Source organism: Perna viridis, chromosome 10 (genome assembly GCF_037379345.1).
Source record: "Perna viridis isolate PV_CMFRI_1.1 ecotype Kerala chromosome 10, ASM3737934v1, whole genome shotgun sequence".
Lineage (NCBI taxonomy): Eukaryota > Metazoa > Mollusca > Bivalvia > Mytilida > Mytilidae > Perna > Perna viridis.
The window spans coordinates 40,411,398-40,437,897 of NC_142454.1; the positions used below are offsets into that span (position 1 = coordinate 40,411,398).

Sequence of the window (26,500 nt, forward strand, 5' to 3'; positions counted from 1 at the left end):
TGGACGGAAAACAGTACTAAACTTCCCATTTGCAAAGTTTTTGCCATTTCCTGTCCTGGTAAGGAATATAATCCAAAAACCCCGTGGCGGTTCCACATCAATTCGACCTGTTTATATAACATATCATTTGTCTACTCTATATATTATAAAAAGTTGTAAACTCTTACATGTTTTTATTTTTTATAAACTGTCACTGAACATCAAGTGTAGAACATGGCAATCATTGCCATTACATGGAGTTCATTTAATAGCACGACCGACCATTTCTAGGTTTTCTTTTCTGGAGAGGGGATTGTCTTGATTGCTTTACTAGGATTGTGTTCTTATTGTATGACTTATGATATACCGTGGTTCTCAACCGCACAAGAAGAATTGGGATTGATATTACCCACGATGAGGACATAATTTTTGTAGGTTTAAACTGATCTAGAGCTTGTGTGTCAGTTAAGTGTTAGTCATCCTTTGCTTGTTCATTTCTGTTACTTGTAATTTGTTTCTACATTTCGGGTTTCTGTCTCAGACCTTTTTGAACTGATTGTTAGGTGTGCTAAATTGTGTAATATTTTTTCCAGAGTGGCCAGATTTAAAATGGGGAGGGTTGTGATGATGCCATAGTACTTTAACACCACGGCATTTTTTGCGCCTGTCCCAAGTTAGACATTTCTGGCTTTTGCATGTATTGTTTCGTTTTCACTTTCACTTTACTTGTATGCTGCTGGAGTAAATAGGGTAACTTTTTCGTTGAACCTGTGTATAATATTGTTTTGGGACCAACTTCAGCCTGCCATTGGTGTAAAGGTTCCGTCGTCGTTCATTGAAGACAAATTAGTGGCCTTCGGTTGAATCATTCATCTCGTTGGGGTCGTTGTCTCCTTAATACATTCATTTCTATTCTCGTCATATTAATCACTTTTAGCAACATTTCATTAAGAATTGAAAGATGTTCCAATTTTGCAGGAGTCCTTTCCTGTTCTTTAAAATTAAATAACTGCGAGGGTAGTGCACATTAAAACTGTCCCACATCTTTATTATTCCTCTATTTTAATGCTACCATATTTTTTTTCGATATTTGTATTTCTTTATCGATTTTTGTTGTTTCTTTATCACATATATCGTAACAATATCAGATGACGCTTACCCTACATGTGCACATGGTCCATGCTCCCATTTTATAGTGGAGTCCGAGTTTACTTTTTTCTTTGTACGTACTATTTTGGTTATTTTATGTCCTTTATTTTGTTTTTTTCTGGTCTTTCTCCGTGGAGTACATTATTTTGATTTCCGCTGGAGTTTTAGTTCCCTTAATTACTCTTTCATAGGTGACCCAAAAATATATTGAATATCTTTTTTATTAGGGTTTTTAGGAAATATTTAGTTATTTTTTTATACTGAGATAAAAGAATCAACAAACGGTTATGATTTTCAGTAATTTGTAACATTTTATTGTACAGCAAAATTGCAAAATTCAACACATTACAACATCAAAAACATTAAAAAAACTCTAACAAAAATATGAAAAAAATAATGAAAAATAGAGGAGAACATTATTCTACAACGACAAACATCATATTATAATCATAACATTTTAAGTAATCGAGTGACTTGTAGACGGACGGACACTGATAAACTTTACTAGGTCCGCAAAAAGATATACGTAAATACGAAAAACGATACCCAACAAAAATGATAATACAAGGATACAACGAAAAATTTATGCATACAAAACACACTGAATCCTAAAAACGTAGTTGTTTTCGCTGTTTTAGAATACCCTGCGATAAAAAGTAAATATACAAAAGGTAATATCTTTTAAAGATATCGCTGAAATAAGCAAATCGCGAAAATTAACACATTTACAATGATTTGCAAAAGAACCAAAATGTCTTGGGAATGACTAACCGCTAACGTATAAAGTAATAATTTGATTGAAAATTAAAACAGGACAATGTCTGATTTTGGTAAATAATACGATTTAATACATGTTTCTCCTATGATAGGCAATTTGTGCAGTTTGGTGTTAAAAACTGGTATTATGTTTTCGTTGAAACAGCTTGTGTGGATCTACTTAAGGTATTTTTTAAAGTCTCTTTCTATCAGTTTATAGATGTATTTTTAACTTTGAAAAGCGGACATCTGTCTAAACTGAACAAATTCTAAAGCCCAAAAGAGGTTCGGTTTAGACAGGTTGTACTGTATCAACAGTCACAATATCAGTAAAACATGTTTCAGGGAAGTTTGGTTTAATTGATCGGCACTTCAAAATTCCGGCATTCAGGAAATCCAGCTGGAGGTTTAGGAATTTCTGCAAACGATTCATTAAGCACCATCGCCATTCCGTCATTTGCATGCAAGTCAATATGGCAATGGAGGAACCAAATTCCTGGCATTGTTGCTGGGAAACGAACAGTTACATAGCCACCACTAGGAACATAAACAGTGTCCTTGATAACAGCACCACGGCCAGTGATATCAGGTACATTTCCATTTAACCATGACGAGTTCCTCCAGGTGGCGTCATTGCACATATTACCTCTACAGTCAATATCTTGGTTATCATGGATGAACGCACCCGTTGTCATATTGTACTCTCCATATCCCACCTTAATTACCATAAATGCATGTCCGTGCATATGCACTGGGTGATCATCTTGTCTGAAGTTCCCGGTGTTCAGAAATGTCATCTGTATTAAGTCATCCTTATTAATGGTCAACGAGTTAAAACATTGACACAATTTCCCTTCCCCGCAGTCTTGATCCGAACATTGATTTGTTATTTCTTGTGCCTGTGTTAGAGCTGAAACTGGTGGCAGAGTAAATGCACGACCATTGATGGCTGCTGGACCTTCGTCTACCATGGGGTCATCAGAAGGAAAGGCAAAATTCAGAAAATATTCCTGAAATTTACCAGGCACTGCATGAGGTGTCGCCACATTAAGTTTCGTTCTCAATGATGTCATTCTGATACAGTTTACATTTTCGTTTTCTGGGTAGAACGGGAACGGACAATTAACAACTGTACATTTGTCTTCACTGGTACATACAGATTTTGACGTCGTAGGATCGGTTTCTGAAGCACCTTTATACCGCAGAATAGCCTCAGCTTTCCGTGTTCGGGTTCTTTCTAATGTTTCTCCTCGAATCCAGTAATTGCCAACAGGTTGATTTGTCTCTAAGGTAAAGCTATATCGTTCTCCTGGTGATATGACGAAGGACTCAACAACTTCCGGCTCCAGTTCAAATGCGTCCGATGCTACCAACGTTATATTATGGTTGTCAACCGAAATACGCCATGGGTAAAGTGCCCCTGTGCAGATGACGCGAAACAAGTATTTTTCACTGGCTTCCACATTAAAAGTCTCTAATGGAGCACCGTTATGTGTGGTTGACGTATTCCAAAATCTTCCACGACCATTAAAAAGCCCAGCATGTGTGTAATATGTAGTATAATGAATATGATCCAGTTGAACTGATTTTGACAGTTTTCTTCTGTTTATAAACACACCCTCCATGGATTCATAAGCTTCATCGGCGTCAGATCCATGATCGTGATTCCACTCAAAGACCTGCAATATGTGTTCTGTCATGCGTGGAACGTTTCTGGCTGATTTTTGTCTTACAATAAATGCCCCGAATAATCCGTTGAGTCTCTGATGTCCCATGTGGGAATGATACCAAAATGTTCCTACCGGTTTCGCCGTAAACTTATACGTGAATTTTTGACCGGGTGCAATGGGACATTGTGTAATATACGGAGCACCATCCATCCATGGGTTGTCTTTCATATCCAGACCATGCCAATGAATGGTTGTAGCTTGGGATTGTAAATTGTTCTTGACGTGTACAACAACAGTCTGTCCTTCATATACTATTATTGATGGTCCTGGAAGAGTACCGTTCGCAGTGACAACCATTCTGGAAGAGTCCTCCTTTCCGTCGGCAGTTATGATCTCATCTTTATTAATTGGCATGGCATTGGACGGCTTTGTGACATTGTACATGTATAGCTTGCCATTATGAGGATACACTGGACCCTGAGTAGCCATCATGGGGAGCCGAAGATGTACATCTAGGGACGTTTCACAAATTTTCGCATGTTCATCGCATTCAAATCCATGAACAACCAGCAAAAGCCCAATATTGAACAGAAGTTGCACCATATACATTTTTTTTTCTAAAATAGATATAAAGCTATGTTAATTTTGAACAAATTGTAATTCAGCTAATCATCTTCTAAATTATGAATATGCAGCACAAAATTATATATTACATCAAACTTTTTTGTTAATGATATACACACTCTATCAGAACAGGTCCAGTTCTAAATGTTAATATCATCCTTTTAATGCCTGTGGGCGTGTTTGTGAGTGTGCGCGGGGAGGTAGGGTCCGTTTCCTGATAAATATTGAGAACACAGGAGAATACAAAAAAAAGTTTAGTTATATTCTATTTTGCAGTAACCGGACATTCAGAAGAATGGAAAACAAAGTAAAGAAGTAATTATATGAACAATCTCCTTAAAATAAGTATGGACAATTAATTGAATATCCATACTTGGTTAAAGTATCGCATCACAATTTATCCTATTTGCACACAGGATTTATAAAATAGCATAAAAACAGGGGATAAAAATGCTGAACAACGGGAGAACAATCGATCATAACCCTTTTTATCGTTAATATATTTTTTGTCCGTTAATTGTATTGAGAAACCAATGCCCGATAAAGCATTTCATCAATATAAGAGTAAACAAGGGAATCAAGGTTATAGCGGTAATCATTAGAGTGTAATCCAGGGACAAAGTCAAGACATGGAAAACAGACATACACAACAAAGAACATAAAGTAACTAAAATCGTACATACAAAGTAAAAAGCATACAAAAGCAAATGAGCAACTTGGAGTCCACTAAAAACTGGAGGCATGGACCAGGTGCACCGGTAGGGTAAGCGTCAAATCGTCTTTGAATTATACACAGTGACGCTAGCGAAACAGGTCATGCTTACCCGTTCGGCTGAACACCTAATATCATTCAAAATAATAATTTTTCTTGGTGCTGTCTTTTTGTTTTTCTTTTTTTTTTCAGCTTTTATGAATACTCTTCTGCATATTTTGGATGTTTATCGCCTCTTTTACATTTTTATTTACATTTTAGCGACTGAAATGTCCATCCTTTTTTATGCTTCGGTCTTTTGCCAATATTGCTTTTATTTTGTTTTGATAATACCGAGCTATAACAGTACATAAAATATTGATCTGATGAAATAAAAAGATTGCAAATGTAGACACCTTAATTATAGATTCTAAGACGTTTTGTCAATATTTAGGTTTTTTTTTGTCAATTGACACCTGAAATAAACATAGAAGTATAACAAAACGTCGCTCATGCTATATATTTCAGGTAAACAATCAAAAGTAATAGCTTAATTGCATCTGTTTTGATAATATTTTGACTTACTGTTTAATCTGTGCTCTCCTGTTTCTCATTGTAATGAAAAATCTCCAAAGTACTTCTATATGTACCATAGACTTATCTAACTTACATTTCACCGTTGCTAATTGTCTATAAAATTACGAAACCAATAAAAGCCATGCATTTATCGCATGGACCTCGCTGGTTAAGTACATAGATCAAATGAATTTATTTGAATTTTTAAAAAAATTATGTCTTAATTTAATTTATCATATTTGAAAATAATGACAAATCCATATTAAACATTTGAAAACGTTTTCTGCAAACAAAGCTCGTTTGTTTTGATAATGAAATAAAAATAACTTGAGTTGATCACAGTTTGACTATTAAAGCTTTGCATATTTCAAAGACTGAATGATCCCCTTCACCAGAAGTGTTACGTGCCCACTGTATATGGGTTGTAGAACACTCTTAGGATAATATTCGACACCTTTTCAATAGATGATGAACCGGTCATCGGTTATCATATGGTTCTTTTCAAAGAGACTGTACAAAGAAAACATGCGAAAACAAAACAAAAATCAAACTTAAACAGAAATAAAAAAAAAACAAACAACAATAATTTAAAATTAAACAACAATCAAAAAAAAAAAAAAAATAAAAATAAAACAAATTCTGAAATCAAAGGTCTAAAAGTAATCGACAATGGCTTACTGAAATGTGCTAAATCATAGAAAAAAATAACAATCTTGGTAGACATCGTTTGGGTTATTAAATATGTATATTCTAAACTTTGAAGCGTTGGCTCTATAGAGAAGTAGATCGTAACTTTACGTAATCCGTGACATATATTAATGACACATTCAACTTCCTACTCATCTATTACGAGTGCTAACTACGTATGTTAATACAAAATGCAAAAGCTTCTGCAACTTTAAATAGTTTTCGAAATTTTCTAATGTTTCACATTACGTTGAAGTCATGAATTTCCGAACGACATCGATATGAAACCGGCTAACATTGAACAAAATCGATATTGGCTCTGTTTTTTTTCTGAAATTGGTTGGGTTTTTGAATTGGCCCAGTTAACGATTTTGAATTGTTCGAGTAGTATAGGCTGTATTGAATACGATTTTATAGAGTTAATAAATAATTATGTGATATTTATTTTTTATAATAATAAAACCTATATCTATATAGTACATTAAATTACTGGCCTCATATTTGAACTCATTCGGAAAAGTTTCGCGCATGTAAGTTGTAATAAGGAAATTTATATTAGCTGTCCTCGGCAAACCAGGAGAGGACGCATACCCTACCGGTGCACCTGGTCCATGCTCCCAGTTTTTTAGTGGAGTAAAATGTAAAAACAAAATGTAAAAACAAAATCACGGGACATATTGGTTTTTCTGCTCTTTAAGACATTTGAAAATAATTTGAGACTACGTGATGAAATAAATATCAAGAATGCATGCATATACATTACAAAAATCCATATATATATGTATACGTATATTCTAAACTTTGGAGCGCCGGCTCTATAGTAAGTAGATCATAACTTTACGTGATTCGTGACATATATTGATGACACATTCAACTTTCTACTCATTTATTACGAGTGCTAACTACGTATGTTAATACAAAAAAAAAGGCAACAACAAAAAGAACAAAAAAACGAAAAAACAAACAAACAAACAAACATTCAACAAAACAAAAAATAAAGCAAAACAAAATATAACATGTACTGCAAATTTTGATATGTTGTACACGTGTTTTAAGGAGTAACCTCTCATCATCAGAATAAGAATCAAATAAAGAAGATCTTGATCCAACAGTTCATTGCACACAAGAAGTATTCACAACCCAAATTATCGAGATATTCTACCTTGAGCAATACAAGGAATATAGCCTTGATGCTAACGTTATTTTGTAATACTGCATTTTTTTATAAATAAATTTTATATGAATTTTATAGAATCGAACAATATAGCTATATGAACCACAAGCGTCAGACATTCACATTTGTAATACAGATAAAAACAAATTTGTACAACTGAAAAAGAAAGTTAATATGCAATATAGAAATAAATTGATTAGTTTATGAAGTAGTTTATAGTCTCATAATCTCGGAAAATTGCAAAAGAGACTTCATTGTTATACACTAAACATAAAAAGAACCACAGTGTAATTATGAGTAACCACAAAACTATCGAACACTAATCCGATATATAATCGAGTCAAGTCCAAAATAAATCTGGCAAAATAGATATTACACCACCGAAGCGGCTAGCACCGCAATGGTCCTGATTGGTACAGGGGTTAGATCTAGGTTTTACAGTGCTAAACCTTCCACTTCAATTGCAGTGTGAAAATACCAGTGGTGATAAAAACATTTGCATGCTATCGTTATAATCGGTAAATCAGCGGTCAAATCAAATTATTAGAGTATTAAGTTGATACGTTTTGCAAAACCATTCATATTTGCTATTTATAAACACGAATGTAATTTTTGTTCCCATGTAGTCCTAGATAATTTTTCTAAATATTATTGAGTAAATTTTCAATATTGTTATTTGTGTTATCTTAATTTGTATTAGAAACTGAACTATGCGTACAGAATTATTATACATTAACATTGTAGGTACGATTGTTGTCTTTTCAATTTGCTATAGATATTTTTTATTATGAGAATCAATTAAAATGATGCCACGATTCACTTTTTTTATCAAACAATCGCAAATGCAACTGTATAAGTTGAAACCAGGACTAATCTAATGCCGGTTGCAAATGATGGTATGCTCTACACATGTTCAAGTAGAAACTCCTTATCAGCAGCATTATAATCCAATTTCGAATTGATTGTTCAAGCCTAAATGTTTAATCGTATTATATTATGATTTAAGCGAATTGTAAATCACTTTATTAAAGTAATTAATATTATGCAAAGAAAAAGAAGGGACAAAAATTTAAAAGTACGGAAAAATATATCGGCAAGCTTAGGGTATGCATTGAAGTCACCTATTAACCTGAAAACAAAAAGAAGATTCAGGACATCTGATGCAGTAGATTTTAAATACATAGATATGTTACAAATTGATATTATTAAATTCAGCAATTTTTAGTTCTATTCATAGTGCGTAGGTTCACGTATGAGGCGATGGTAAATGTTTTGGGAAATGGACAATGGGGTTTGGAGAAGGGGGCATGAGATAAGAGTATTTAGAATTGGGCAGCGATGGAACGTGAGAATTCTATCCAGTTAAAAACATGTAACTTTCTCGAGATATATTCCTTTAAAAATATCGTAAAAACCTTTCTAAACAATTAGCACCAAAAGTAATATTTTTTTTTATATCCATTTTATATTTCACAGTTCGTGGTTTTACGTATATGATACATATATTTATGACACTTACATCAACAATTATCGAGTATTCTACGTGTCTCCATACACGTTCACAATGAAATGTACTTGACCTTTTAGGTACTTAACTTGAGTAGTAAAACCTTCAGCACAAGGCAAGACTCACTAGAAACGTTATACTTTATGTATAAGAGGCGTCTAAATCAAATGTACTTGACCTTTAAGGTACTTAACTCATTGAGTAAAACCTTATGTATATGTATAGGAGATCCCGCGGTTAAATTCTTAAATTCTGAATTAAAATATCACAAGAAAGAACCATTTAGCCTTCAGCACAAGGCAAGACTCACTGGAAACGATACACTATAAGAAGCGTCTAAATGAAAGTTATATCATACGAAGACATTCATAGAGCAGCCAAATATTTATGTTACTCTCATATTAGCAATAAGTACTGCAACGATAATTCACGAACAAGTTCCCGTCACGTAAAATCATTAAATTTTTCCAGACTGCCAGATTCTTGCATTTTCTGAAAAGGATAGCTGCAGAATCAAGTTGAATTTCGAACATCAGACGCTATTTCGGAGCTTGATTAAAAGCGTCATCCGTAAAACTTTCCAAGTATCAAATGTGTTGTACTCAGGAAATATCTGAACGTTTCCCGGATATACAGACAATATTTGAACAGACTCCAGAATTACAAATCCGAACAAGTTCCCAATTAACATATGTTTGGTATAAAAACAACATCTGAACAATTCGCGCGGTATAATAATCACACACAAAACAAGTTGCCGAGTAACAAATGTGTGATATAAACACAACACCCAAACAAGTTCCAAGGTAATTTGTGGTACAAAGACAAGATCTGAACAAGTTCACAAGTTAAAAATTTGCGGTAAAAAGACATCTCAACAATGTTGCCCAGTTACAAATGTGTGGTTAAAAGACAAGATCCGAACTATTTCTCAAGATACAAATATGTGGTACGGTTTAGAGAAAACACTATGTTTTGGTCATGCACTTTGATTTTAATGCCTCTGTATTGTCTCTGTATTGGGAATTATTTCCTGATATTTAATATCATCTAAAAAAATTCTCTCTAAATTGGAAATGGTATTATATGCAAAAATGGGGATAATAAAGAAAAGTCAGTATCAAACTGAAATCAAACTTTTCATTTTTGTACTAATTTCTCGAACCACTAAAGTAAATAGTTTAAAAATGATCTATACTATAAACATCTTGTAGTTTTCACAGCAATTTCCACATTTACACAATAATAAACACTTACTTAAACAAGAGTAACTTCTTGACAAATAAAGTGTCTTAACAAGACAAACTTATGTATAATGCATGTAACACTTTTCCAAAATGACACTTTTTTTCATACTTGCTGCGATTAAAATAAATTAATGTAAATTTCTTTTCACTTGAAAAACATTAATTACGTTCGAAAAGGAATCGTTGGGCATCTTGATGTTCTTTACCTCAGAAATCATTTTAGCGCGTCATTCCTAAAAGATCTCGAAACCTTTCAATGCAGTCTGGATTTAGGTATATCTGTTCGGTGAACAAACCTTCTAGATCACTCTTCATTTCTTCGAAACGGGATCTTACCTGTCTGAAGGTTTCATCGCTTATCGACTGGTATAAGTTTTTCTGTTCGTTTTCATTGCCAAAGGAGCTGTCTGGGAAAAGAACAACAAGCCATGGATTTCCATAGAAAAAATGTGGTAAGTTTTTAGTTTTGATGCACAAATCTAAAAAGCAGAGGAAATAACCAAGTGCATTACCAACACCAGAGAGAGAGTTCTGATCACGTGGTATAGTGAGCATGGTGAAGCAGTGGAAACAAATTGTTTTTAAATATTGCGAGGTCATTACTACATGCAGTTGGTTTGTACCTGTACCGGGGAGATTAGCAACATATGACTTAAGTATGCGACAAGCCGTCATCAAGTAACGCTGACTATCTTCATCCCTTTGCACAGCTATATCGATGATGTGTTTTTCATAACCAGATGTATCTTCTCTCCATAGCTGATCTTTTTGATCTGCAGAAGACATATAGATTCCTTTGTGGGCCCATTTCATAACGGCATACACGGGACATGATATATCACTTTCTGGATTATTTGGGTTAGGAACTCTGTCATGACGTATCAGTAGAGCAGGTACCAAATCAATATCTAAAGATGTTCTGGGTCTCACCTCTCGTGCCTGCGCTTGTATTGCACCTTCTAATCTGCAAAAAGTATCAAACAAATCAGATATTCCTTTGTCTTTATTACTGTTCAGTTCAATTGGTATATGGATGTCAAATGTCGGAGGCTTGCAAATGCGCGAGATCGCTAATTTACTGCTGTTTTGTTTAAGCTGGTCATTGAGATTTTGACGTGTTTTATCAACAAGCGATTTGAAAACACGTTCTTGCAAATTTCTCGTGTTAAAATAGTAATTGCCATGTTCAAGGACTAATATCTCGCGTTTTACCAACCATTGATAGCGCTGTATCAATTCATACCCGTTGTCCACCCTTATTTTCATAAATCCAAGATTCCGTCGACCAGTATTGTCCTGTTTAGCCGGTATCGGAGTAATTTGCATGCCTTGTATATTGAACAACATGACACAATCAAATTCCAGTACATCAACAACTTTCAAGCCATCTCTCGAACTCCCAAATTTTATAAATGAATCGTGCAAAAGTAATCCACCGTAATCTGCGTTAGCAAACTGTTTAATATTACTAGAAACTGGTCTCAATACTTCATTAACTGCCCGACAATGTTTTGCCCAGATATCGTCACTGATATTCATCGAAGACAGCATCGGATATTCTCAATTTTGTTTTGAAGCATCCTTTCATTAGGACCCAAGGCAAAAATAGGTTTTCGCCAGTCGGAAATGGTACTGGGAGAGTATTCATACATGTATGCCATGTCTAGCTATAAAAAAGAAAAGAAACGATTTTAAGACACTCTGTGTTTGATGTGACATATCAGAAAAACTCTATTAAGGACATTTGATATTCTGTTAAAAAATGACAAGGATTTGTGAAAAATTTAAGATCTTTCATGCTAGTTCAATATGAATAGAAAATATGATGGGTCAGTGTGATTATTTTTGAGATAAAAACATTTGAGATCTAAGCGGGAAAAGGATTTTTTTTAGGTTTTAGGTTTATTATTAACCTCAAAGAAAAAGAATTTTATAAAACTTCCCAAATAATATTTTAAAGGGGGTTTAATGAAATTATGAAAAGAAAATTGGAGGTCACTAGGGCCAAAAAATATTGATGCTTTGGAATGTATCAAATCAGTTAAGAATAACTAAACTTGAGCATCAAATATCATTAAACTAAACTGCCAGAAAAAATAGTTATAGATATTTAACAGACGAAATACAAGGAATAAGAAACTGATTAATAACAACCAATGAAGCGACCCGTAACTAATCAACAACATTATGCAACCAAATTTTTCCTATTCAGCACATGTATGCGTATTGATTTAAGAGCAACCAAGGGAACCAAGGCCAGAGCGGCAACCAGAAGAATGCAACCCAGGGCAAAGACAGACATGGAAAACCGACACACACAACAACGAACACAAAATAACTAAAATCATGCATACAAAGTAACAAAAACAAATGAGCAACTCGAACTCCACCAAAAACCGGGAGCATGGACCAGGTGCACCGGAAGGGCAACGTCCTCTGCTTTTCTAGAAACACCCGCCGAGTCGCTCATAAAAAGCCAAGTCCGGGGTAGACGAAAGAGTAAAGGAAAATCATGACAAATTGAACAAATCAGTTTTCATGGCGCGGATGGATACACCGTTAAATGATACAATATTTTAAATTTTAAATATATACGTAATATAACTATACATCAATGTGCAGATAACAATAGACCCTGATTGTATGCCTTGACACCATTATCCGGGTTATATGCCGTATCATCACTAGCTGGTCTGATTATCCAATATTCGCCCTCTCAATGACATTTTCGATATCGGAATCGAATATATATGATAAATCGATTAATACACGCTTATTTCTCTTTCTGTCCAACCAATTATAGCTTTGATAACATCTCACACTGATGTCGGTGTTTTTTGGTTTTAAAATCAGCCAACGCACTTATCTATTTACGTATCATCAACGACCCTTCTATGGATTTTACCTTACTATCAAAAACCAGTAAAGAGAAGTTTAACAATATAATTTGAACTTTCTGCCTACAGGCCTGTAAGTGCACATTAAGTAACAATTTTCAGTCGTGAAATAACCTCTCGGTAATAATCTCGTCATAGTATAGTCTTATTATAGCTTATCTTAAGTTAACCGAAAGTTAAAATAATTCATTATGCTTAAAACAAATCATGAAAAGAAGATATTATATGACAACATCTAGACTACATTATTATGATAATATGTAATATGATATATAAAAAAATACTGACCAACAAACTACACACTTAACTACATTTATTATTGCACGTAGTGTATTTTGTAATATATTTTGAATCGCACCGTTTGTTTTTGTTTTTGTTTTTGTTTTTTTTTTCATCTTTTTTTCTTTCACTTATAGATTGTATTTCCAAATTGGAAGTTCACTTGCTTAGTAACGAAGACACTTTTTTAAATCTAGAATAAACAAAGACACCAAGATTCTAGCAGAAATCAAAAGAATGTAGTCCAGAAACAAAGACCAGATATGAAAAACAGACACACACAGCATTGAACATAAACGCACCAAAATAATATGTAAAAAGCAGCAAAAGTAAATGAGCAACTTAGACTCCACTTAAAACTTGGGTCTTGTACCAGAAGCATCGGTAGTGTAAGCGTCTTCTGCTTTCTAGAAACATAGTTATGACTTCAGGCTTGTAGAAACATACCCTAAAACTGTTAAAATGAGAGAAATACTATTAAAGTCGGAAAATTTTTGTCTAAATAACCGCCACGACCCATCTCTGTTTACGGACCTGTTATCTTGTTTGACACATCGAGAAATCCATACGATGTTTACGTACAGAGTTTGTTGAAATACAAATTAAATACAATGTTTTTGCAATTGGATACGCAGACCTACAACCGCTTTCTGGATAGATAAGCGCCGTTATTAAGGACTTCAAAATGTCACAAACTGTTTCCGTTGCACGGCAATCCATTACCTGCAGTTTTAGAAAACACACATCAAGATTATGTGGAGTACATTGATACACATTATGTTGGGTGTTTCAATAATGCGTGTCTCAATTTCCATGACAAACGTATTGTATTCGGGGATAAAGGGCATAAGCGACGGACGCAAATGTCAATATTAGATTAAAACGAAAATATTGACAGGGAATTTAGTTGAAGACCTGCAGCATCCAAGAAAACTTGTCTTGAGAAAAACCCGATAATATGCTCGGGATATTTTGACTCTTATATAGGAGTATTATTTCTCTAATATTTTGCATCAGTGATATATAATCAATTAGATTAAATAGAAAAATAAGTTTCTTTAGATAAATGTTACTCTTTCTTTACGTTATTTAATCCATGAGCATCAGTGTTAACATCTTAATTTTAGTTTTTTATAGCTCAAACATTAACATTCCAGATAAGCTTCGCCCACTCATTATGTCGGTAGAAACTACTGCATATGCTGGTTTAATGTATTGGGTATGGCTTTTTAACAGCAATTTAACCCTCTGGTGAGGATAATTGGTGAAATAAGGTAAATTAATAGAAATGATAATTAAAAGACTGCTTTTATAAAGCCATTATTATTCTGTAGTATATATACACTATTTTACAAACATACTGACAAAGTAACTACGCATAAATAATGAAATCAAAATACCTTACCATGAGTCAAACAAACAACTTTATAAGATGCTAGAATAAACATGAATAACAGGCAACATCAATAAGAAATTATTTTGTAAATGCTAACTTTGCGTCCTATTCAGTAAATATGCACAGAAAACTTACCGTATTGCTTACCAAAGACGCTAATCATCTATGAGATGACCTTATTTTCCTAATCGATGACGCCTATTATCAAAACTAGAACTGCATTTTCAGAAAATCTGCCTGTAAAGTAATGGTATGTATGGTCACACTCAATTTAACATGACTTGTTTTCTTTGATACAACAGTTTGCTTCAGTGTTTGCTTTAAACCACATTGAAATATCTCTTATATTTATTGGTCTAGCACATTATTTGTGTGCGACAGTGGTGGTATTGCAATTAGTCTATTCCTTTTCTTAATGTTGAATATTTATTAAGGAGATAGACATGGAGTACGAGACATACATCTTTAAATTAATTTAGATTTCATCAAAGCCTTTGAAGATTTCATTTGAAATAAAATGAAATAAATCCAAGTTATTTTTATGCTTAGAAAACATTGATGTAAAATGCTTTTACACAAACGTTCCTACCTATGACTTGTAAGAGTTATGTCCCTTACCCTAAGTCTACCTCCTTAATAAAATGAAAATGAAAGAAATGACGTTTTGACGTTATCAAACAACCAGCAAACATTCCATTAACATTTGGAAAAAAATTTTATTATTTTTTTTACTTTTTTCGTTTTGCTGTTTTTCAGTCAAGTTTTAAATATATTTACAGTATTTACTTTACATACGTTCGCGCTCATATGATTTCTAAAAATAGGTCATGTTTGAAAATTTGGACTGAAATCAGTTTGATTTTGATTTAAAATATTAACATATTTAAATATTAACACATTAAAATATTAACATATTTAAATATTAACACATTAAAATATTAACATATTTAAATATTAACACATTAAATATATCCAGCAATAACATTAGAACATTTTTGAAATTGGAAATGTCGGTTCTCTTTCATTTGGCAGAAATATATGTCCTTTGTTGTCATATTAGTGTCCCGAACACCAACACGAATGTAATATTGTCACTTTTAATGTTTTAAACAATAATTTTGGATCATTGGTATTATTGAAATTAAACCTGTTTGCACCGATACAATTTGCAGAAATGTGGATTTTTTGGTGAAATTGGACAATAATACAATAAAAATAATATCAAACCATTTAGACAATATCAAGTGTCTCCATTCATTTAATTTGCAAAAATATCTCATTTTTAAGAAATTGGTCTGATATATATGTATCACAGCCATCCACATAATACTTATATTAACAATTTTAACATTTTATACAATAGTTTTAGATTGATTGGTATATTAAAAGTGTTCGCACAAATACACTTTGCAAAAATATGTCCTTCTGAAGATTTTGGACTGAAATATGAGTGTTGAAAATACCAACTGGATACCCATTCCCATTTCCCATTTTTTAAACTATTATTTTGGACCATTATTGAAATTAAATCTGTTGCACCATACAATTTGCAGAAATATGTTATTTTTTAGAAACTGGATTGAAAGAGTAATCAAGGGAACCAAGGTTATAGCGGTAATCAAAAGAATGTAATCCAGAGACAAAGACCAGTCATGAAAAACTGACATACACAACAAAGAAAATAAGAGTAACTAAAATTATACATACAAAGTAACAAAATCAAATGAGCAACTCGGGCTCCACTACAACATGGATAAACCAGGTGCACCGGTAGGGTAAGCGTCCTCTGCTTTTCTAGAAACACCCGCCGAGTTGCTCATAAAAAGTCAAGTCCGGGGTAGACGAAAGAGGAAAGGAAAACTATGACACGTTGAACAAATCAGTTTTCATGGCGCAGATGGATACACCGTAACGATCCACGAGTTCATGACATAAAACTTTTGTAGTGATGACTTCAATCTTGTATCAACATAACCCTGCTCCAGAAGCCTATTTGTTAGAATTCTAGCGCGATACAAAAAGTCTGCGGCATTACGTATTTGCGATATGAACACTCTACGCAGCTGCTGAAGGGATGTCGCACAGATGAAAGAAAAGTTGACAATTTTGAATGAAAAGTCATCACGTTTGTCGTAAAGTTTGGTCAATAGTTTTCCTTTACCATCACGATTTCTAAGTGTAGGTCAAAATATGAGGCTGACTTCACAGTGTCTCCTTTATTTCAAGTTCTTTGGGGTAGATGCGATGTATCAAATCCCCAAAATTAAAACTTTTAAAATATAATACGTCATCTATATAGCGGAAACTGAATTTACAGGATCTAGCTAAACGATATTCTTTCTTTCGGATCAGATCATCTAAGAATGTGTACCCCCTGTGATGTGAGGGATTTCTAATCGTTCATTGAAGACCAATGGGTGGATTTGAGCTGACATGTTCATCCCGGTGGGGTAGTTATCTCTTTGAGACCATATTATACTATTCATCATACCCATTCTCGTTTTATTTAAGGAGGTAGACCTAAGGTAAGGGACACAACCCTTACAAATCATTGGAACGTTTGTATTCAGCATTTTACATCTATATTATGTAAGCATCAAAGTAACTTAGATTGATTTCATTCTGTGTCTTGATAGCTTTTGGTGAAATTAAATATGACACAAACATATCACTGACTTCATGAGTTATGTCCCCTACCCTAGGTCTACCTCCTTAAAATCATATTTGTAATTCACCAAAGATTTGTATATTTTTTGTACAAGAGTAAGTAATTTGCCTCCATATTGTAGAGGAAAGGGTAAAAAGTCGATTTTAAGTATTATTTATTCAAGTAAATTTTGTTCAAAAATTTCTACGATCATCTATGAGAATAATAATTTTGTAAGCCATAGTTTCCAAGCTTTGTAGTGGTGTGCAAGTGTTATTTGTCCTGGAAATTGACACTGAAACTTTAAGAATTACTTTTGAACATGTATAGTAATGGAAACGTTAGAAGTTGTTAGTAAGACCTAAGCAGGAATATTTCGCACTGACTCATGGATAAAGTATCAAGTTAAGTACTCATTATGAAGTAGAAGAAACAATTAATTTTGTAACAGTAAAACACGATGCACTCGGACCTTGATAAATTAGATTTACTGCCTGTGAGATGAAGTCACCGCTTCCCTTCCAAAACATCAAAAGTCAATATACCATATTGACGAAATTCAACATCCAAACCGAATTCATTTTCCCCAATTTATTATGACGAGTTCTTATGCAAGGTACCGCCCCGCCCGGTGGTCTCGCATAGAGTGCAAGAGGTCGTGAGTTCATTTATCGGCCGAGTCACACCAAAGGCTGCTAGTCACTGCTTCTTCGAATCCTCAAGCACGCGATATTTGAGTAACCCTTGGTTGGCTCGCACTTAGAATAATGTGTCTGATGGAAGCGGCATGCCTACCTGCACAATTAAATTCGGCTCAGCGTTTTTTGACAAAAACAAAGTGGGTCTGTTCTATTGTTCATTTTCGTAAAGAAATGCATAAAAATCCGACATAGGACGTTAAACCTTATATTCAATCCATCAATTTTGTGTTACCAAATTTAACATTTAAGCACGATTCCTTCTATAAGTTTTGAAACAGTGAGGGCTGGAAATCAAAACAAGGACCCTGGCATTTAATGCCAATTTTCTATTAACTCTGATAAATAAATCAGCTGTCAGCAGCACAACTACTGGAGAGTTGGTTTTTTTAAAATCTGCTACCTTCGTGAAAGTGTCACCTCTTCACTTGAATCCAAACAATATTGATTAAAGCCTAAGGTAGTTAAGGTTACAATCATATTTTTTCAGCAATCTTTCAATTATCACATTTTAGTTATTGTTCACACTTTGTAAAATAATTGTGTATTTTTCAATTTAACATGACTTGTTTTCTTTGATACAACAGTTTGCTTCAGAGTTTGCTTTTGCTTTAAACCACTTTGAAATATCTCTTATATTTATTGGTCTAGCACATTATTTGTATGCGACAGTGGTGGTATTGCAATTAGTCTATTCCTTTTTTTAATGTTGAATATTTATTAAGGAGATAGACATGGAGTACGTTACATATATCTTTAAATTAATTTAGATTTCATCAAAGCCTTTGAAGATTTCATTTGAAATAAAATGAAATAAATCCAAGTTATTTTTATGCTTAGATGACATTGATGTAAAATGCTTTTACACAAACGTTCCTACCTATGACTTGTAAGAGTTATGTCCCTTACCCTAAGTCTACCTCCTTAATAAAATAAAAATGAAAGAAATGACGTTTTGACGTTATCAAACAACCAGCAAACATTCCATTCACATTTGGAAAAAAAAAATTATTATTTTTTTACTTTTTTCGTTTTGCTGTTTTTCAGTCAAGTTTTAAATATATTTACAGTATTTACTTTACATACGTTCGCGCTCATATGATTTCTAAAAATAGGTCATGTTTGAAAATTTGGACTGAAATCATTTCGATTTTGATTTAAAATATTAACATATTTAAATATTAACACATTAAACATATCCAGCAATAACATTAGAGCATTTTTGAAATTGGAAATGTCGGTTCTCTTTCATTTGGCAGAAATATATGTCCTTTGTTGTCATATTAGTGTCCCGAACACCAACACGAATGTAATATTGTCACTTTTAATGTTTTAAACAATAATTTTGGATCATTGGTATTATTGAAATTAAACCTGTTCGCACCGATACAATTTGCAGAAATGTGGATTTTTTGGTGAAATTGGACAATAATACAATAAAAATAATATCAAACCATTTAGACAATATCAAGTGTCTCCATTCATTTAATTTGCAAAAATATCTCATTTTTAAGAAATTGGTCTGATATGTATCACAGCCATCCACATAATACTTATATTGACAATTTTAACATTTTATACAATAGTTTTAGATTGATTGGTATATTAAAAGTGTTCACACAAATACACTTTGCAAAAATATGTCCTTCTGAAGATTTTGGACTGAAATATGAGTGTTGAAAATACCAACTGGATACCCATTCCCATTTCCCATTTTTTAAACTATAATTTTGGACCATTATTGAAATTAAATCTGTTGCACCATACAATTTGCAGAAATATGTTATTTTTTAGAAACTGGATTGAAAGAGTAATCAAGGGAACCAGGGTTATAGCGTTAATCAAAAGAATGTAATCCAGAGACAAAGACCAGTCATGAAAAACTGACATACACAACAAAGAAAATAAGAGTAACTAAAATTATACATACAAAGTAACAAAAGCAAATGAGCAACTCGGGCTCCACTACAACATGGATGAACCAGGTGCACCGGTAGGGTAGGCGTCCTCTGTTTTTCTAGAAACACCCGCCGAGTTGCTCATAAAAAGTCAAGTCCGGGGTAGACGAAAGAGGAAAGGGAAACTATGACTCGTTGAACAAATCAGTTTTCATGGCGCAGGTGGATACACCGTGACGATCCACGAGTTTATGACATAAACCTTTGGTAGTGATGACTTCAATCTTGTATCAACATAACCCTGCTCCAGAAGCCTATTTGTTAGAATTCTAGCGCGATACAAAAAGTAGGCGGCATAACGTATTTGTGATATGAACACTGAAGGGATGTCGCACAGATGAAAGAAAAGTTGACAATTTTGAATGAAAAGTCATCACGTTTGTCGTAAAGTTTGGTCAATAGTTTTCCTTTACCACCACGATTTCTAAGTGCAGTTCAAAATATGAGGCTGACTTCACAGTGTCTGTAGTATCCTTTATTTCAAGTTCTTTGGGGTAGATGCGATGTATCAAATCCCCAAAATTAGGATTGTTTAAAGATAATACGTCATGTATATAGCGGAAACTGAGATTACAGGATCTAGAAAAACGATATTCACAATTCCACAAAATAGTTATATTGACTATTTTATCACTTTGTACAAAAGTTTTTGAATGAAGGGTATAATAAAAGTGGTCACACACAAATATGTCATTCTGAAGATTTTGGACTGACATATGAGGGTCGCAACCTTCAATTAGATACTAATATTGCCACTTTTAATATTTAAAAATAATTTTGGATCATTATTGAAATTAAAACTGTTTACATCCATAAAATGTGAAGAAATATATCATTTTTGAGATATTGGACTGAAATTTCAGCCACATATATGATAACCATTTTGACAGTTTTAACATTTTATATAATAATGTCAGACCATTAATGAAATTTTAAGTGTTTGCATCCATACGATTTGCAGAAATCTGTTGTAGAATTGGGACTGAATATACTTGAAAATGCATGAGTGTTTCCCCATTTAAATCTTAAATACAGCTAGAATATCCAAAAATACGTTATTTAGAATCATTTAGTTTAACGTTAAGTTCGATCACAATTCATATGTATATCTTTAGTTTTAAGAATATTATGTATGATTATAGGCAGCTCCTAGTGGCGATAATACACAATGCAAATATGACGTGATTTCGGTACTTCCGGAACACAGTTACGAGATTCTACAATCGATATTGATTGCACAGAAATTTGCGCATCTAGTAATGCATTAAACATTTACTTCACTATTTCATTTCATATTGCAAGTGATAAAATAGTTTTAAAATCACAAATGAATCTCCAGTAGCTGACCTAAGTCACAAAGAAGTTGAAATTAACATCAAACTTAAAAGAATCTCTGAAATGTTAATACCATGTCTATGTTATCAGTTTTCATCACCACTGTGGGTTACCAACGCAAATATTACGTCATGAATATGGTTAACACTTAGTTATAAAGCTGGCTGGTCATAGGGCTTCTCAGTTAATGCTTGTTACTTTTGTTAGAATAGCAGTTGGGTCCTGCGGATGACGATATTTCATTATATAAGATTTCGTCTATTTTTAAAGCCAATCATACTACTTATTAGACATCATAAGTTGATAGTATAGAAAGTTTAGCATTTTGGAAATTTATAAATTCGTCATTCAAAATTTTTCAAAATTGAGAAAATAAGTTCTGCATGATGGGATTAAACGTTTCAAAAAGCAACGGGACTACGTATAGTTCATCATTGTTTCACGCCATTCGACGAAACAATTTCGGGCGTGCGATGACACTTGTATCAGATAGAATCGGGAACCAGTTAGACTGTCGAAATTTCAACGGATGTGCACCATTGATAGAAACCTGCAGAAATGAAAAACAGCAGGAAAATATTGAGACGAGAGTAACTTTTGTAAAAGTTCTTTTGAAAAACGGATGCGACTTGAGTAAATGTGACATTTATGGAAACACAGCAATGGTGTATGCCGAGAAAAATGAACATTTTGAAATAGCTGAAATTCTTGATAGAAAGGAACGAAAGTTGAGCCTAATAGAAAACAGAGGTAATTTTTTGTTATAGTTTTTTTCAAACTCTGGTATATGTTTTAACTGTGTTTTCTTGGGTAGAATTTTTTATATAATTGTGCATTTCAGGACTGAGTTTCAGTAAAACAATATAAAATTATATATTACTAATCTTGCACTACATGTTTTGATAACGAGTAATAAATCTTTACGTATGTAGAGCGTTTGTGTTTCCTATTGTTTGGCCTAGGTATTTGAATCTGAAATGTTTGAGTTGTTCTTCTAGTTTTGAAGCTTTGGTATGTGTTTGTTGTGTGATCGTAACATTATATAAAATTCTAAACTATGTTTTTAATCATTTTCTTTATCTGTTTCAGTTGATAAAGTTGAATTACCTGAAAATGAGGATAACGTGAACTGGAATTTATCAAGAGCGTCAGTGTAAAAATAACAGTAGTTTTTTCCTGTTTTAAGAATTTAACTACATGTATATAACCATAATGTCAGTATGAAACCAGTTTAAGAACTGTATATAGATGTAAATATGTAAAGTATGTATGTATATATATAGCCTAGCTGGCCGAGTGGTCTAAGGCGCTGGACTTAGTGCAGGCGGTGTTGTCACAGAGTTCGAGTCCCGCGGAGGGAACCACCAAAAATTTGCAAAGCAAATTTGACAGTTCTAACATCCTTGGGAATTTTTCGGGAATTCTTGACCTTAAAGTGCTAGAGTTATTAAATAGATAATCTATGAAAACAACGTGTATGTTACTATCTTAACCATATGCTCAACCTAAAGTTTGACAACTAAAAACTAAATAATTTGTATAATTTCATTAAAATGCCACATTAAGCTTAATGATTGTATCAGTTATGTATGATTTCACATACCACACGAAAGCAAAATAAAAAGCCCATAGAATCATTCGTTCGAGCTTTATACTAATGAACTACTCGTTGAGTCAAATTGGTTCCAAATGCTCTAAATTCTTCCGGTTCTATCCTTGTACATGTTGAAGTGGAGCAAATCCTGCATTCGTACAAAATATTTATTTTTTTAAATTCAATTCATATATTTGTTATTGTTTACTTTCTACTTTGCTGATGAACATAGTTTATGTAATCAAGGCAACCAATGTTATAGTAGTAATCAAAGAGTAATCAAGGGAACCAAGATTATAGTGGTAATCAAAGAGTAATCAATGCAACCAAGGTTACAGCGGTAATCAAAGAGTAATCAAGGCAACCAAGGTTATAGCTGTAATCAAAAGAATGTAATCCAGGGACAAAGACCAGACATGGAAAACCGACATAAAAAATAAAGAGCATAAGTAACTAAAATCATACATACAAAGTAACAAAAACAAATGAGCAACTCGGACTCCAATAAAAACTGGGAGCATGGACCAGGTGCACCGGTAGGGTAAGCGTAAAAGAAAATATTTCACTCAATAACTGTGGTGTCTCAGTAAGATTTATGTAGGTGAATGGTGTCAATAAGACAATATGATATGATGAATATGAATAAGATTCGAGCGGTAGGGGCGATCAGCACTTTAAATTTCGTACATAAGGATTATCCTATTTTCGTTATAAGAATTTTGTTATAATAAGTGATAATGATAGTGTTTTAAAATGTTAAATCCAAACAGAAAGGTCGAGTCTACAAGATTATGAAACATACGACTTTGGTTCATGAGCAACATTGTTGTAACTAAATGACACATAGTTCACAAGGAGTCAAAAGTATGTAATATGGAAATTCAATTTAATATGGTCAATGAGAATCAATTTCATTTAGAATATATATGTATTGTGGTGTATGTATTTGCTTTAAAATATTGCGAATTTACCCGTATTGTGACTTTAGTTCTGTGTGAATTTTACCGTTTTAGAGAAATGATGTTTTTGAAATAGCCTAAAACCATTTAAGTAGATAAAGAAAAGCTGTAGTAAAGAAAGACAAATGTTTCTAATAGTCCTTTTTATGAATTTACGGAATGAAAGCCATTTTAGCAAGTTTTTCAAAGGGACGTTATCGTTCAACACCGGACAACCTGGTTGGCGGTCTCATTGGGAAAAGAAGAACACTGACAATTTTTAGTGGTAACTTAAACATTTTACAGTTTGATAAATTTCAGTTCAATGCCACCCATGAGACTCCAATAAACGACTAGGGAACCCTCACAACACAGAGTAGGCTGCGGCTGGCCCCAAAATTACATAATATATAGCTACAGCGAAATATACATGTAAACTGAAAATGAAAACTAAATAAGACATACAAAGGCCAGAAATTCCTGACAGGTGGAAAAAATGCCGCGGGGTTAAAGTACTTTGGCGTGATCCAAACCTTCTTTTTGTTTTAAATCTGGCCTCTGTGGAAAACTATTACAAAATTAAACACACCTAAAATCAGTTCAAAAAGTCTGAGTCCCTTGTTAAAAAAAGAAATAAAGAAACTGATTATACGTTACTAAAATGTACAAACAAAGGAATACTAGCAGAAAATGGCATACAAACTGTAGAGTTGTTTAAGGAGGTAGACCTAGGGTAAGGGACATTACTCTTGAAATCAGTTATATGTTTGTATCATGTTGAATTTTCATCAAAGCCAATCAAGCTTCCATTTAAAACAGAATGAAATCAGTCCAAGTTACTTTGATGCTTACATGAGATTGATGTAAAATGGTGAATACTTTCTAAGAGTTGTATTCCTTACCCTAGGTCTACCTCCTTAAACTTACAAACTGGTTGGCCTTCACCGTATGTAATTTGTTCATTTTGATATTAGTAATGATAAACGTAAAGACATTTATTGGTAATTCTCTAATTGTTCCTTACATACTTAACTTATATCTTTACAAAAAATAACTTTATAATTTGGTATTTAAAATTGTACGTATTTGAATAAACAAAACAGAAATTTTCCCTTATTTTGTAGATTTTTTAGATTAATATTGTAATTCCTCACAAGATGTTAGTGACAACACAAATATTAGAAGAAGTTTTGTGACATTTTATTTTCAGAATTATCGAAAATCTAGATACACAATATTGACAACAAATAAGACACAATTACATGTGACTGAAAATTAAAAAAAAACAGTTGATACGATTACTTATATTTATTGTTTGCGAATTTGTCATTTTAATTTCAATTTTCTGATTTGAAATACAGTGAGAAAAAAGAAAAGACAAAAAAGTTATATAATTAATATAAAAATCCAGTACGAAGTTCGCATTTATTTCAAAGTTTCCAGTTTAAGGAGGTAGAGTTAAGATAAGGGACACAATTCTTACAAATCCTTAGAATGTTTGTATTCAGCATTATACATCAATCTCATTTAAGCAGGAAATGAATTTGGATTGATTTCAATCTGTTTCAAATAGAAGCTTGATAGGCTTTGGTGAAAATTGAATATGATACAAACATATAACTGATTTTAAGAGATATGTGCCTTACCCTAGATCTACCTCTTTAAATCATTATTCAGTTTGTTTGAATTGGCATTCGCTTATGTTTAGTAAATTAACATTAAAGCTGAAGTTTGTTTGTTCCCTAGAACGCATACTTATTATCACTTTTCAGTATGGATGACCTCCAGAAAAGGTCGAATTGATGGAAGCAGATGTTGTTTGCTGTTAGTATCTCAAGCCGTGAAAGATATCGGCAAAATACCAAAAGAGTCAACAATGGGATAAGTACATGACTGAACGTGAAAACTAGAACTGAAGACGGTTTCAATGCACAATTAAGCGATCGGAAAAAATAGGTAACATATAAAACCTGCGGATAAAGAAAACAAGACGTCGCACAAGAAACTGAAGTAGTAGCAATATGAACCCCCCCCCCAAAACCAAAAAAAAAACCCGCAGTGATATCAGATTCTCCAGACGGGTAAACATGTCCTGCTCTGCATTGGCACCCGTCATTTTGCATGGAGTATCATATCCCTATATTCAAGCAGAATAATGCAGATCCCCGAAATGAGTCACAAAGTGATTCCGTTAAAGACGATTCACACTTGGGTGATACCAGTCAATGCTGCAAAGTATCCAGATGTAAATAGATGTAAAGCAAATAATGCAGAAGTAGTGGAAATTATCCAAAATAGACGAACAAATCAAAATATAAATAAAAAAATCCCCATTAACTTACAATACAAACTATATATGTCAAACGACGGAATATTTTATTTTGAACTAGTTATAACATAGCAATGAATAAAAATGTTACAAAATATTGCCATTAATTTTACTTGAAAATAAGTCATCGTCGTTTTTTGCTTTCTACTTTTCTAAGATTCAATCTATTAACAAACGTGATTCTACAGTGATTTCCACACCCGAAATCAGAAGGAACATAAAAAAGGCTCAGAAATTAGAAAAAAATATAAAGGTGAAGAAGAAAAATAAAAAAAAAAACTGAATATAAAATAAGACCTTCAGTCTTAAATAAGTTTTTTTTTGACTGAGTTATCTGCCCTTGAAATGTCCATTTCTAATGCCTTTCAA

At 33.1% G+C, this 26,500-nt stretch overlaps 2 protein-coding genes, 1 long non-coding RNA gene and 1 pseudogene across 4 annotated transcripts; 2 read left to right on the plus strand and 2 right to left on the minus strand.

The window, feature by feature from the left end:
- Positions 1 to 1,413: 1,413 nt before the first annotated feature.
- On the minus strand, positions 1,414 to 5,609 carry LOC148605767 (uncharacterized). Its single transcript, XM_088548251.1, has 2 exons — positions 5,455 to 5,609; positions 1,414 to 4,171 (listed from the first exon to the last, which is right to left on the minus strand). The coding sequence occupies exon 2, from the start codon at positions 4,161 to 4,163 to the stop codon at positions 2,241 to 2,243; it is 1,923 nt and encodes a 640-aa protein (XP_088404377.1). The 5' UTR covers positions 4,164 to 4,171; positions 5,455 to 5,609; the 3' UTR covers positions 1,414 to 2,240.
- A 1,392-nt stretch (positions 5,610 to 7,001) lies between these two features.
- LOC148605768 (uncharacterized) lies at positions 7,002 to 14,770 on the minus strand (annotated as a pseudogene). Its single transcript, XR_015915834.1, has 2 exons — positions 14,642 to 14,770; positions 7,002 to 11,727 (listed from the first exon to the last, which is right to left on the minus strand). The product of XR_015915834.1 is annotated as an uncharacterized LOC148605768 (transcript).
- LOC148605769 (uncharacterized) lies at positions 14,420 to 25,831 on the plus strand. Its single transcript, XR_015915835.1, has 3 exons — positions 14,420 to 14,510; positions 14,861 to 14,882; positions 25,575 to 25,831. It is a non-coding gene; the product is annotated as an uncharacterized LOC148605769 (long non-coding RNA).
- Positions 19,593 to 25,831, plus strand: LOC148605770 (uncharacterized). Its single transcript, XM_088548252.1, has 2 exons — positions 19,593 to 22,020; positions 22,360 to 25,831. Exons 1-2 carry the CDS (start codon positions 21,654 to 21,656, stop codon positions 22,425 to 22,427), a joined length of 435 nt encoding a protein of 144 aa, XP_088404378.1. The 5' UTR covers positions 19,593 to 21,653; the 3' UTR covers positions 22,428 to 25,831.
- Positions 25,832 to 26,500: the final 669 nt, after the last annotated feature.